The sequence below is a fragment of the Trichoderma asperellum genome, chromosome 4 (assembly GCF_020647865.1).
Source record: "Trichoderma asperellum chromosome 4, complete sequence".
NCBI classification, from domain to species: Eukaryota; Fungi; Ascomycota; class Sordariomycetes; order Hypocreales; family Hypocreaceae; genus Trichoderma; species Trichoderma asperellum.
The window spans coordinates 4,751,474-4,766,301 of record NC_089418.1 but is presented as its reverse complement, the minus strand read 5'-3'; the positions used below and the strand labels follow the sequence as shown (position 1 = coordinate 4,766,301).

Here is a 14,828-nt window from a genome sequence, read left to right as displayed (position 1 = left end):
GGCACAAACATGGTAAGATGCGTAAAAGCTTACTCTCTGATGTAGCCTATATGATGTCATGCACTGCAAAAGAGCTTGGACCAAGACCTGTATAAGGAGGGAAAAGGAACGTAAAGTTGATCCTACTCATAGCATTAATTACACAGTCACTTCCAAGGGGTTATTACTTTGAGGCCTAGATTCAATGATCCACCACCACTCTTACAATCTCGCGTGTCACAGAAATGAGAAATTTTCATGAATCTAATGCCTTTTTTTTCTCATGAATCCTTACTCTATCGCCCAATCATGGTGGAGATTGTTAATTCCGAAACGCGAGCTGGATGAGGCTAAAAGTGGGGATAAGATGCGCATTCCAGGCGTCTCAATAGATATTATTTGGAGCCATTTTTTAGTGATGATACAGTAGTGATATACTTCTATAGTCACGGGAAGGAGTTTAATGTAGTATACGATAGCTTGTGCACATATGAGGTCGCGATATAGAGATGAGTGGCTTCGGCTAGCCCCCCTCATTGGATAATATGCTTAGGCGACTACCAAATAAAACTCTTTTTACAATATATCGTAGTTAGAGAAACTTCAACAGGATCAAATTTTATTAGGACGAAGACCTTCAACTCTGCCCCACTGTTTACTCGCAATGATAAAATGAAGCTGCAGGGCTGGTTACAGCTCTATAGGTCTACACTTCGGTCGCCAGAGTAGTCAACAGTTATGCTTAATTTAGGAGACTTCGCAATCTATACATCCATACTATTCACTGTGAATGTCCTAAATACGGCGGAAATACTTATCTCTGAGAAACCGTTATACTAATACTAATAAAGACAGTAGATTCTCAATTCGTTAATCCTATTGACTCTAGAAAGTCAATAGTACCAAAGCGGTAATACAAGAGTCGAGTTGTGCTTAATCATACGTGTATAACGCCTAACCCCGATTCCCAAGCGTGACTAATACTGAGAGCTACTTTCGGAGTTGATACTACGACTCGGCGATGCGAGTTACGGTTTAAGCTTAATTCCGACAGGGCCTTATCCCGATCACCTTCACCATATATTCGGGAATAGATTTCTCGGTATATCACTGCGAATCTTGTTCAATGCTCCGAATAATGAATCAAAAGTCGTATTTATGTAGAATAGCAAACTGTATAAATACTGTTGTCTCAAAAAGCTTGATATACAATATCTCCCAACCATAATCAATTACCCAATCGCAATTTCAGCTGCCTGCAATCAAAACCCATCGCTTATAGGTAAATAGCGGATTTACCAGTAATAGCGTTGATTTATGTTTATCTAAAGCGATCTATCTATACGTCGCTTATATGAATGTTTGGCCTGGTTGGTCCTTTGGATTGGCCATACTCATCAAGTATCTCATTGATCTTATTCTCATCCAAACCCTTAACCACTTCATATGGAGTTGGCCTAAGGATTCCCTTTTCGATAAGTCCCGGGAAAGCTTTCCAGAAGAGAGTTGCCAGCTCTCGTTTATCCTTTGCATGTGGGCGACAAAGGAATCCGCGCACCCTATATCCAGCCTTTTTCTCACCTAGTTTTGTTTCGTCGACTGTACCCTTTGTTACTGTAACTAGTGTTCCTTTCTTGCTGTTTGACAGAAGTCGGGCACCCAGTGTCTGATCCTTTGGCAACACAGCAGTACAAACATGCAGAAGGTTATCCACCACGATATTTCGTACCTCAGACTCGATTTTATCGTCACTCAAGGTTCTGTCGATTATATGTGTAGCACCAAGCTCAACGAGATATTCTGCTTTGGTTTTGCCGGCGATTGCAATGATGGTGCCGAAACCGGCCCATTTAGCAAGCTGGATAGCGAATTTTCCACAGTTGGAGCCACCTCCAAGGATGACGAGAGGCGTATGTTTGTAGTCAAACGACTTTCCCGCCGGAGTCAAAGGGGAAGGAAAACCGTGTGTGGATGCGTCAAAAAGAGCGATGTACATAGTAAGTGCATTCAAGGGTAATGTAGCAGCCTCATCTTGTGTGACAGATGATGGCACATGCCCCAGGAAATCAATGTCCATCAGTGCGTATTCTTGGGTGGCCATGTAATCTCCATCAAACGGATCTCCATTTCCGAATACCAAATCGCCAACTTTGAAGTTGTTGACATCTTTTCCAACAGCATGTACTGTTCCAACAATATCTATACCAGTAGGTGCAGGAACATTTTTACCGATGAAAAATCCTATATCACGCACAAGCTGGTCATGGGGATTTACTAGCCAAGTCACTAGTGGTACCAAATACTAAAATGTTGTATACATACATCCTGCAATTGCTACCTTCACTAGAACTTCTTTGGGTCCTGGAGTTGGTATAGGTCTGGTTCCTAGTACAATTCGATCGCCTGGCCCTGTAACTAATAGTGCTTTTGTTGTGCCATTGTTCAAAAATTTTGATGGTATGGTTGCTTTTATCGATGAGATAGCTGGAATATGTTTATTGATGAACTTTCAATTAGGGTGCTGAACGATATTTATCATGACATTCATATATATATAGCTAAAGCAGTTGTATGTTCCAAATCTTCTGTTGATTAATCAATAAATACCTATGAAGATGATTCTATATCTAAACTACGAACTATTGGTATCATCGTGTATCCCAAATCATGTTTCACGTCATACTAATTCCGCGAATACTAATACCGCTGGCGCATTTAATAATCACGACGAGAGAGTATTACTGTTTCTTAATCCCATTCTCTTGCGAAAACGAATGTAACTGTGCTCACTAAAGCATATATCGCACGCCATTTCCAGTTTAACTTTGATAGCTTGTGAGACGAGTGATTTCAAGCATCCCTGTCTGACAGGGGAGCAGTATATCGATGCTATGAAACTTCTCCCGCTGTGTTAGAATTACATAATTTTCCCGCTCACCGTAGGATTCGGTATTATCGGTGAATATTTCTACAAATCGCACGTTCGGTAAAGCCATCTAATAAGCCATTTGCTTAATAATCTGCTCTTGAATTAATGATAGAGTAGATTCCAACAATGGGCATTAGACGGCCACGGCGCAGCCCTGTCCCTTTTCGCTTTCTTTTCTGTATTTTTTTTGTTTTCTTCTTTCTTCTTTCTTCAAATATTTCAACGCATTTTACTCATTACATATGACCTCATATACGAATTATCCATTCATTTATTAACTACATGTACCTCATTTGCTCGTCGCCAGAGAGGCAACAATTCCACTAGCATAATTATTGGACGCTAAGCTATAGCGCTAGAGTAACAATTAGGAGCACTATACTTCCCTGTCTTAATATATACCAGTTGGGCTATTTAATGTTTGAACGTGTCTGATGAAATCTTAATTCCTCACTTAGCCAGACATGATATAACTTGAAGACGTCTAGGCGCAGCATCTTAGCGCTATATGTATATTTATATACAAGCCTATGATTCTGACGGCAAATGATGTCAGCATCAAGGGGATCAGAGCGACCAATCATCACAGGACATTCGCTTGGAGTGGTGCAACTAAGCTGTTGGTGTGGATCAGATTTAGGCAGTTGCTTTGGTTCACAGATCGTGCGTTTAGATTGTGAATTAAGCTTGGAAATTAGGCATCAGTGTCGGCTACCCCTCAGTAGGAAGCCAGTATGTGTAACACATTAGTTTCAAGGATACAAACTCGATCTTTAGCATTGTCCCGTTTGTTCTTTCTCGAAGCTCAACCCCTCAATCCAAATATTCACTAGCGCTGGAGCCTCATAATCATCACGATCTTAGCACCATGAGACCAAACCAGACCAATAACGGTGAATATAACAACATCAGTGATGAGGATATCGATGCTATTTTAATCGGTCGCGACGATATCAGCGACTACAACCCAGAACAAATACTGCCCGAGCTTCCAGGTGTCATAGAAAAAATCCGAGCTTGGCTGCAGCCAACTGCATACGATATTGCCGGAGGAGAATACCGCAAGCACATATCCTCTCACGTTGCTGGTACGGGAGCCTGGCTCACCTCAAGTGATGTATATCAGAAATGGTTAAACAGCGATGAGCATGGACTGCTCTGGATCAAAGGAATACCCGGCTCGGGGAAATCGGTGATGGCCGCAAAATTAATTCACGACCTTGCTCAGTCAAATCCAGCATCTCCTGTGCTATTTTTCTTCTTCCGTCAAATCATTGATGCAAATCATGAGCCCCGAGCCCTCTTGCAAGATTGGCTGGACCAAATACTAAGTTATAGTCCGCCTCTACAGAAGCAGCTTAAAGCTTACGTAGAAGCGGGTCGGTCCCTTGACAGTATACCAACGGAGGATTTGTGGAAGCATTTGCGACTGGCCATTGCCAGCTTGCCTGACAAGGTCTTTTGTGTAGCAGATGCACTCGATGAAATAGATCGAGGTCATGGCGAATTCATACAAGCACTTGGGAAGCTGGGCCACTGGCGACAAAAAACCGTCAAGGTTTTGATTACTAGCCGCCCAGTTCCTAGTGTCGAAGTGCCATTAAGAGCGATTCACTGCCTACATCTTCGACTACAGGAAACCTTGGTTGATATGGATATCTCAACATATGTTCACTTCGTGCTATCAAAGTCTGATATCCCCAAAACCGATTGGGATACCATTGCAAATGCCGTGCCAGGTCGTGCAAATGGCCTATTTCTCTACGCTAAGCTCGCCATGGATGCTTTCATCGAACCAGGAGCCAATATCGCTGCGGTGCTTTCGAAGCTTCCATCAGACTTGAATACCTTATACACCGATCTATTGAACGAGCATGCGGCAAGGTCCATGGTACCAGAGAGTATCCAACGTCTTATCTTGCAAGCTGTCACCCACGCTACTCGTCCACTAAGGCTACTTGAACTTGCTGAAATGATTAGGGTCAGCAGTCCTGATGGTTCCGTCCGGGATATAAGAGCTACCAAAGACCTCATTAGGACTGCCTGTGGACCACTTTTGGAAATCTTGCCAGATGAAACAATCTCAGTGATTCACCACTCTTTTACTGAGTACCTTAAAGGAACAACCAGATCAAACGAGAGTCCTCCCATAGGATATGCTGTGTTAGAAATGGGACCGACACATGCTCAGCTTGCTCTTCAATGCCTCCTCTATCTGCAATCTGGGTGCTTGAACTCCATTATAATCGATACCCGTGACGATTTTGCGCGCATGTACTGGAAGGAGTGGGGCCTTGTCAGTAACTATGGATCAGGGACAGGTACTGGCAAAGTATCCGATGAAGAAGTTCTGCTGAGACTTAAATATCCGCTCTTCGAATATGCAGTCAACAATTGGCACCAGCATATCGTGAAATCAGAGGCTGCCGGCCAAGACCAGACCGAAATTAACGCCAAGCTTCATCAGCTGTTTGAAGAGGGTAATAGTTTGACGGGATGGCTTCAGATGAGGTGGCCAGGCAGAGATGTAGGAGCTAGAAGAGTTACGCAGCTCCACGTTGCTGCCAAGATAGGCCTGATATCATATACAAAGGAGCTGTTAGCCAAATTTGACGTAAATTTACGTGATTATTACGACAGAACACCAGTGTAAGTCTCTGCTTCAGTCTCGGCCGCGGCCAGAGGATAGTTGCTGCAGAACGCAACAAAGCTTTCTGGCAGTTTCTTTCTCATTTATACTTTAACCTTTTATGAATATGATTCTAATATGCTTAAAATGTGTAGCTGGTGGGCTGCTGTGGAGGGCCACGCAGAAGTCATCTCTGTTCTGATAGAAGCCGGCGCTGATCCTGATGTACCAGACAATATAACCGGAATCAAACCTCTGCACAGAGCAGCCTACAACAACCACTCTGCGGCTGTAAAAGTATTATTAAGAGCCGGCGTCGACCCTCTGACGCCAAAAACGCTTGATACCAAATGGCTTGTTACCTCTCACGATCCAGTGACTGGGCAGACACCGCTAATGTTTGCTTGCGGTGGTCATGTGGAGGCAGTAGAAGCGTTTTTGCCGTTCATTGGAGATAACATTGATCTTGTCAATCGAGCCTTGACATGGGCAGTGAAAGCAGGATCAGCAGTGGTCGTTGCGAGGCTTCTTCAGCATCCAGGAGTAGATGTTAATGCAATTGTCGATGGCAAAACAGCGTTATACAGAGCTTGTAAGGAACTACACCCTGCGATTGTCGCAATGCTTTTGCAAGCCGGCGCGCTCCTCAGCGTTGACTGCGCTGTTGCCAGTGATAAAGCTCTTAATCGGACATATGACGAAGATGATCCCACGAAATTTAATTGCCTTTTGGCTCTATGTGACCATAAGGCAGTTGTCTATGGCATAAAAGATATTGGAGAAAAGCAACAAGCAATATTTACACTATTAAGGAAGGCTGGAGCTGATATCAACTCGCGGACGTCAGAAGAAGAAACAGCTTTGCATATAGCAGCCTGGTCTCCTGTTCTTGTGAAGCTACTGCTCGAGGCCGGGGCTGATGCAAATGCTACCGACCGTTTTGGCGCAACACCTCTCCACCATATTTTTACAAGGAGGAGTTGGTCGCTGCAATCAATTATATTGCTTATTGAGGAGGGACATGCAAATATAAATGCGGTACACCTAGATGGAAAGACGCTTCTTCACTGTCTGTCGAGTTTATATGATAAGAAGGCTGTGAAGAAATTCCTAGAATACGAGCCAAACTGCAACATTCTAGACAACGAAGGCAACAACCCGCTGCATATCTTCATGGAAGGGAACATGAAAGACATAGATATTCTCAAAATCTTGCTTGAGAAGGGTGCAAATCCAAATGCAAAGAATCACAAAGGACTTACCCCTCTACTATGCCTTCGCAACACCCACGGGGTGCTCAGTCAAATTATTGAGCTATTTCAAGACGCAGGCGCTGATATTAATGAAGTGGATAGAGATGGCAATAACCTTCTTTTCCGCATTCTCTCTGACCCTATTGGATTATTTGGGAGAAACTCATATAAGGAACTCATATATCTCATGGATCGAGGGCTTTCGCCGTCTCACCGTAACTTTCAAGGCCAAACGATCCTCCATAAGGCGATCGAGCATTATGAAACTATTGAATCATATGGAGGGCCGAGATTGCCCAACACATCAAGACTCGATTTCTTCCTCGACTTAAATCTTGACGTCAAGGCTGTTGATTACAGCGGGAATAGCTTGCTTCATACAATTGCTATGCGTCCAGACATCCACAACTCTCCCACAGGCGGCTCCAGACTAATTCCGCTTTGGAGGAAATTAATTGATCTCGGCTTAGATATAGAGCAAAAGAACCACGCTGGACGTACGCCGCTGCATATTTTATGCACAGCCCATCATTATGCCCCATCAACACCACTCGATCAAGATAAACTCACGCCAATGGACTTTGTTATTTCGCAAGTCAAAGACCTTGATGTCTCTGATAATGATGGAGTTACACCCCTCCATATAGCTGTTACTCGAAGCGAAACATCCTCAAAGCAGCTCATTGATGCTGGTGCAAACCCTCTTGTTTATACTCACGAAGGGCTGACACCACTTCATCTTGCTGCACGATGCAGAGAAAGCAATATAGTTGGCTTATTATTAAGTGCAATGCAGAAACAGCAAATGAAAACATCAGGCTCCATACCACTAGCAGAATTTGAGGGCGTCACTTTGGACAAGAAGTCTACGACATCAGAGGCAGTAATTGGTATAAATGCCAAAATGCTTCATGGCCGCAATGCTATCACGCCTCTATTTTACGCAATTATGTCAGGGAGGCCAGAAACTGTTACCCTTCTTCTTGATGCTGGAGCTAGTGTTGAAATGGGCAACATTTTTGAGGCTTGCCTTGAGTTTGAGGAAGAAATTGTATCAAAAGCACCACGGGGCAATGGAGAAACAAATCATACGCACCATACGAAGTTTTCTGAGACATATCTTGACGATAGATCCAGCTTATTTTACCGGGAAGTTAGTGGTTTACGTTTAGACGATACCGCGAGGCTTGAAGAAATCGTGGATATGCTCATTGACTCTGGAGCTGATCCTTCTCTTATCGAAAGTCGCAGCAGCAAACAACTAAGTAGCATTTTATGCAGAGCGGTCGAAGAACATAAAGACTATACGGCTGCTTGTTTCACACGTGTTATTAGAAAAGGATCGCCCGGCTTAGAGACCAACAAACACGAGGATGAGCTCACGAGGCTGTCCAATGCTATGAGCCAATTTCGAAAACAGGCTTCAATTCAGGCTTTGAGGTCATTCCGACCTGATATCGCCCAAAATCAGGGTCAATGTCAGACAGTATCATCAAAAGTTATCAACTATATTTTATCTCAGAGAGAATATCATCTCGTTGAAGAAATTTCTCAGTTAGGGATCAGCTTTCTCCCAGAATCCATGAAAGATAAACACTGTAGTTTATATCATTTCATACGCCTTGGTTTAACATCTCTTTTCGAAACTATAGCATCTCGTGAGGTAAAGCTGGTGTTAAGCAGAGGTGACTGGCATGCCTTCGGAGACGTAACCCGACCGGGACTATGGCACGCAAAAAGAGTCGATCCAACTTCTCAACTTATACCCTTTATACTTGTTGCAGTTCAGCGAGCATTGCCTAATATGGACATTGTGAGGCTATTAGCTGAGAAATTTGCAGTGGATATCAGTGAAGTCGACTCTTTGGGCGAATGTGCTCTATTTCATGTCGTCCGAGGAAATCACTGGTGGCATGTTCACCAAGCATTACCATACCTCCTTGATATCGGTGCCGACATTAACCTGCGCAATGCAAAAGGCCAGACCCCATTACACATGGCTCTCAAAGGAGAAATTCGGGAACTTGGTCCTTACCATTGGGACGCAGCCAAAATATTGGTTGAAAGAGGAGCAGATGTCAATGCAGTTGATAACAATGGCCAGAGCTGTCTCGCGTGCGCGCAACACAACTTCGATATGGTTAAACTACTTATAGGTCACGGCGCAGTTGTGTTAGTGGATTCTATTTTTGCTGCGATCGACTCTCGTAAGGCTGAAGTGCTTCGTGCACTTCTATCTGGAGGCATGGATCCCAATACACGTCGAGATAAGACATTGCGCGAGTCGGGAGAGGAATCGCAGCATTATGATGTAGAGCCGCATGAAGAATTCCCGCTCTATTATGCTGCTAAGAAACTGTACCCACGTTGGAAGCCATCAGAGAAAGATTCGCAAGATGCTGCAGAATCAATGGAAATAATTCAAGTGTTACTAGATCATGGCGCCGATCCGTTTGCAAAAATTTTGAAGCCAGTTGCGCAGATCGAGAATGAGGAGAATTTCTCAGCAGCAAGCAATTCTTCTATACCAGTACCGAAGGGCTATATGGAGTGTATTTTACTACACGAAGTGCTATTGAAGGGCTATTTAGCAGACACATTTCTTCAGATCCCGAGCTTGGATGTCCACCACCGAGATGCGAAAGGCCGTACTCTTCTCCACATGATATGTGAAAGTAGAAATGGCCCAGATTACATAATTGGCTCATATGTCAATGATTCGAATCGTGTGCCCAAAGAACATGTCCATGCATTTCAGCGGCTGCTGTCTTTGGGCTCAGATTTGACAGCCCAAGATAATTTTGGCCGCAATGTTCTGCATTACATGCTTGTTGGCGGGGTGGATATTGAGCCCAGCGCATACGCAAAGTTTCTGGCTTATACTCTGCATAATGCCCCCGAACTGTTGAATCAAGGAGACAACAACGGTGAAACTCCCTTACATTATGCCATGATTCGTGCAGTCGACAGAAATAACACTGGTGAAGCAGAAATGTTAATGGAAGCCGGAGCGGACCCTATGATTATCAGCAAGAGGGGAGATACCATGTTGCATATACTGGGGAAAGGCCTTGCCATTGCAGTCTTGCGTACCTTCTTCCAAGCTCTGGTTGAACGGGGTATCGACATAAACGCTCGCAACGCTCGTGGCGAAACAGCATTATTTTCGTTCTATAATGGACCTAAGACTGAACCAAATACGTGGATGCTCGAAGAAGTAGACAGACCTACTGGAGAACATACCAAACCCATGCTAGAAAAGCTTGGAGGAGACTTCTTTGTTAGAGATGATAAAGGTAGAGGGCTGCTACACGCTGCTGCGAGGGGAGATGTGGCACGGTTCCAGGAACTTATGGATCTGGGACTTGATCCCATGATGGAGGATAATGCTCAACAAACAGCAATTGATGCAGCTGCCGCGTTTGGTAACCGGGATATTTTGGAGCTGTTTGAGAAAAAATAGTAAAGGGTGTAGCAAATCACAATGAAAAACCACCATGTAACCCGCTGCATTGCCGTAATTCCATCTTCGCTAATTCCGAAAGGAAGCAGTCAATCCTCAGGCATTGTGAGCATAACCTGCCAAGAAGATTATACCAGAGATACGCTGGCCAAAATGAAAGCAAGCGGCACCGCGAAGCGGCGAATGAAGACCGGCGCTGACCATGGAGAGTGCGGAAGAATCACAAACCCTTACCTACGCTCTTAGGTCGAAAGATAAGAAGTCAAAATGGAGACGCGGGAGTCGACAATATAATTATAAAGTTCACCTAAAACCGGCGTAGTAAGTTCCTTTTTCAAGAAGTTACTGCTTTCAACTAATGGTATGTTTCTTCTCCCGGAAAATGACTGATGAGTCTTGTTTCATATTGTGAAGTATAAGCTGAGGTGGGATTTTCACCCGTTTCAGCGATGTAGATGGAACTCTGTACTTGCTAGGCGACTTGTCCCAAGTGCGTCGATGGCTTTAAAAGGGATATTGTCAACAGATTTAACATTTATTTTTCTCTTTCTTCCACACAGCGAAAAATTAGTTTAGATAACCAGTTCGATTATAGATCAATTTTGATTTGGAGAGAGAATAGGGCATCTACGTTCTTATAGCCTACATCCAATAGAAAGCGTACCCTAGAGAGTCTCCAGCAATACGTCTTAAAAAAAGCAACCCTTGAAAAGATACCAGATAAAATAGCCAATAATTCTACTTTTCAATGATGAACTCAATAATAATATGTAATCATTCATAATAAAATACGGAATTCAGGTGGAGCGCAATATACCAGCAGACGGAGTTCCGATGGGTCTGGCGATATCGCCTTCACCGGAGTTGAAGTGGGTCTCGGAGCTCCAAGTTACGGATTGGTGGTTTTATAAGTGAAACTAGTCAACATATATCGCAGACGGCTTTTAGTGCAGTCTCTCTGTATATCATAATTAATAAATCCGGTACAAAGTATCCTAAAAGATACTTCACCATGATTCTGATGGACTTGTTACTAAGTGGAATTCCGACAGAGTCGGATGAATTATAAATTACAAGGCCCCTGACTCTATGAATCTGTCTTTCCTTCCTCCATGGCTGTGTGCTTCTTCCAATTTTTTATCTTTCATCTTCATATCATATAAAATGTCTCCAATTCGTGTTGGACTCATTGGCCTCAGCTCTGAGCCAGCAGGTTTAGGCCAAGGCAAATGGGGCGTATCAGCACACTTGGCCTCCCTTCGTCCCTCTCCCCATTACGAAATTGTGGCGGTATGCAACTCGTCTATTGAATCAGCTCGCCGGTCAATCGAATACCACAAACTGCCTTCTTCTGTCAAAGCGTATGGCAGTCCTGAAGACCTAGCCAACGACCCCGATGTCGAGCTCATTGACGTATCAATTGTCGTCTCGAGGCATTTCCTTGCTGCCAAGCCTGCTTTGTTAGCCAAGAAGCAGGCCTTTGTGGAATGGCCTCTAGGGGCTAGTACAGCAGAAGCAGAAGAGATGCTCCGGTTGGCAAAAGAAGCCGACTTGAAGATTGTAGTTGGTACCCAATTTCGCGCAGATCCATGGCTCGCAAAGGCTAAGCAACTGGTCGAGAGCGGAGCAATTGGCAGAGTCACCAGTTCCGACGTCCAGATTTCTTCTCCCCTTGGACCCATAGATACCTGGACTGCCGAAGCTGAGTTTTATTTGGATTTTGAGAGTGGTGGGAATGAATTTCATATTTTCTTTGCTCACTGTAAGTCCGGCCATTGTATACCTATGTCAGTTATGCCCATACTGACTTGCACCTCTGAGCAGTTCTAAGCGGATTTACTTATGTGCTCGGAGAGTTCGCGAGCATCAAGTCGACGTTCGCAGTCCAGAATCCAGTAGTGAAGTTGATCAGCAGCAAGACCAGCGAAGTAGTCAACCCAGAAAAGCGTAGAACTGCCCCTGACCATATTTCAGTTCAAGGCATGCTGGAAAGTGGTGCCATGGTCAGCATTAGCACGCGTACGCCACCGAAGCCGATTGACGGACACAGCTTGCGATGGCTCATTACTGGCTCAGAAGGAGAATTGGAGCTCACAACCAGTGGTAGAGGGTACCAAGTTGGCTCCAATCCAAGAACTTTGCGAGTCGTTTTAAAAGATGGTGAAATAAAAACAGTTAATTGGGAACAGGACGAGCCAAGTCATATCAAAAATGTTGCTCCGCCAGGGGTGAACACTGCAAGACTGTTTGAGGCTTATGCCCTAAATAAGGATTGCTATTCGGATTTTGAGAAAGCCGTGAAACTCCATAAACTTTTGGATAGAATTGCGAAAGATGCAGGTTATATGTAGAGAACAATATCTTCAACATCATTATATCATACTTTCTTCAATGAACAAGTTCCGCTAACCGTTAAACCATCATCATGTAAAATTCAAACACCTTATTACTCATGCTTATTCCATTGCTTGCATTATTTCGCGGCGAGATATTAACGAAAGATATGATTCTGTGCCCCTGATTAGCATTTGATGAAAAGAAGTATGCATACGACACATACGAGCAACATGATATCGGCGGCTGAGGAGTTCAAGCCCCTGCTTAATAACGTGCAGTTTATCAGCCAAGGACTCGCTAGGGGTAGTTTTCGAAGCCTTTAAATAGAGCATGGCCACCCTATACAACATATGCAGGAGGAATGGAGACGAGCGCCGGTGTACATCGTTTTCAGGGCGCTGGGTGATGTAGACGGATATTTGCAAAACTGTCTGCGAAATCAGGCTGCTTTCCACAGATAAGTGGTCGAGCGATATGACAGGGCAATTTGACTCTCTTTGACTTTGAGAGCAGTCTAGTAAGAGTATCCCGCTGCTAAATGTTAACACTTCTCGGAACATTTAACGTAGGTAGGTAGACATCAGATCACACTTACCAATAGCACACAGATGTTTGTGCGCAGAATTCCAGCTGCCTGAACTTTGCTTCCAAACTGGAGACATTGACCAAAGAGAAGATAGTCCGCCTCAACTGTGCGGTCTCGCTCTCTGGAGACTTTTCAGCAACATGGCGTAAAACCTGGCCGAGTAAATGGGCACCTTGCGCAAAGCGAGCAAATCGGCCCAAATTAAGGGCATTAGCTGAACCCAGCGTAAATGCATCTTCTGGTCGAGATGTCTAGGAGCACCATGTTAGAGGTCAATGGAAAGATAATGAGACACCCACGCGAAACTCACCCCAGCATTGAATGCTGCATCATCAATTGGGAGCCAGTTCTCTATCGCCGGGTCAGAAGTCACAAGATGACGACTCGGGTCAGACAAGTTCAAGAATCTAAAGTGCGGATTAGCATAACTATCTGTATAGCAAATGGATCTTTGTAGGCTATAAATGTATATAATACCCACCTGTCCAGAACAAGCAGCGACCACCATGCTCGGCGGCGTTCCTCCAGTTCTGGCCACGAAATACCGTTAATTTCGCAATGCAGAATTGACTTGTCGACATCAACCGCGCATGCATATCGAGCAGAGCTAGCAATGGATAAGAAGGCAGATGGATATATGCCATTCCCCAACTCGTAAATAATGATGAGAACTGACGCTTGAACCACCCGGAGAGAGAGAACTCCAGAATTTTCAATTTTATGTTGCAGCTGTTTTGTTATCTGATAAAGCGGCGTTCTTGAGCTTGAACCTGGCTCGCAAACCAGTTTCATAGCGAGGATGAGGAAGAAGAGTTCAGCACGTTTGTGAGTCAACGAACTGACCAAGTTAGCCAAAAACTGGATCTTGGATATAATTGGCATCCATTCGTGGACAGAATCAAAGAACTTGTCCGATATTGCCTTGATGTTGGCAACATCACCAACAAAGTCGGATACATCCTTTGTAATTAGGTAATCCACATCTGGCTCAGGTACTCTCAGCTGGGCGCTACGGAAGCCTTCAGGGTCCAAGAACCTCTCAGTGAGAAAATTGGCACCAGTTGGGTTCAAAGGCGCGAGATGGAGGCTTTCATAATAGTCTGGGCTTGCTCCAGAGGTCTCGGCTGAGCCGGAGGCTGGCGAGCGGTCTGTTAAGAGATTCGAGATTGGAGAGACTATTGAGTTGCTGGCTGGTCGCTTTCGCTCTCGCTTCTTGCGGCGGTACGGATAATCGCATACAATTCGCTTTCTAACAGCGGTTGGCACTGATTAGTACTCCATAATAAGGCCTGTGAACACTAGAATCCTAACAATCAAGGTGGGTATAGAAAGTCTCACTGGATGCAGCCTTTGCACTGAGGAATGGAGCGGTCGCATCGCCGCTTAGAATCCCGGCAAGCCAGACACGCAAAGGGCGCTGGAGTAGTCGCCAGAGTTTCGTACCGCCGGCTCATGATGAATAACGACGTGCTTGGAGGGCGGTTATTGGATGGGACTCTTGTTGATTAATTGACCTGCGGCATGTTGCGGACACATGCGACTGATATTGCCGAAAGTGCGGATCCGGCACTAGAGCTGACAAATTGACTGCCGAGGCTCTTGTGGCAGAGTAATAATATCTATTGCGGCTCAGTGAAATCTGACCCGACTGA

General features: G+C 44.5%; 4 protein-coding genes across 4 annotated transcripts; 2 read left to right on the top strand and 2 right to left on the bottom strand.

Moving 5' to 3' along the window:
• Positions 1-1,318: 1,318 nt before the first annotated feature.
• TrAFT101_007970 (uncharacterized protein) lies at positions 1,319-2,056 on the bottom strand (the record flags this gene model as incomplete). Its single annotated transcript, XM_066128194.1, has 1 exon — positions 1,319-2,056. One exon carries the CDS (start codon positions 2,054-2,056, stop codon positions 1,319-1,321), a length of 738 nt encoding a protein of 245 aa, XP_065984311.1.
• Positions 2,057-3,714: 1,658 nt separating this feature from the next.
• Positions 3,715-10,330, top strand: TrAFT101_007969 (uncharacterized protein). The gene is made up of 2 exons (XM_024900513.2): positions 3,715-5,557; positions 5,693-10,330. Exons 1-2 carry the CDS (start codon positions 3,777-3,779, stop codon positions 10,251-10,253), a joined length of 6,342 nt encoding a protein of 2,113 aa, XP_024758918.2. The 5' UTR covers positions 3,715-3,776; the 3' UTR covers positions 10,254-10,330.
• A 1,087-nt stretch (positions 10,331-11,417) lies between these two features.
• Positions 11,418-12,604, top strand: TrAFT101_007968 (uncharacterized protein; the record flags this gene model as incomplete). The annotated part of the gene is made up of 2 exons (XM_024900558.2): positions 11,418-12,015; positions 12,078-12,604. 2 exons carry the CDS (start codon positions 11,418-11,420, stop codon positions 12,602-12,604), a joined length of 1,125 nt encoding a protein of 374 aa, XP_024758919.2.
• On the bottom strand, positions 12,376-14,779 carry TrAFT101_007967 (uncharacterized protein). The gene is made up of 6 exons (XM_024908390.2): positions 14,515-14,779; positions 13,658-14,425; positions 13,487-13,583; positions 13,186-13,427; positions 12,814-13,121; positions 12,376-12,762 (listed from the first exon to the last, which is right to left on the bottom strand). The coding sequence occupies exons 1-6, from the start codon at positions 14,628-14,630 to the stop codon at positions 12,710-12,712; spliced, it is 1,584 nt and encodes a 527-aa protein (XP_024758920.1). The 5' UTR covers positions 14,631-14,779; the 3' UTR covers positions 12,376-12,709.
• Between the last annotated feature and the right edge of the window lie 49 nt (positions 14,780-14,828).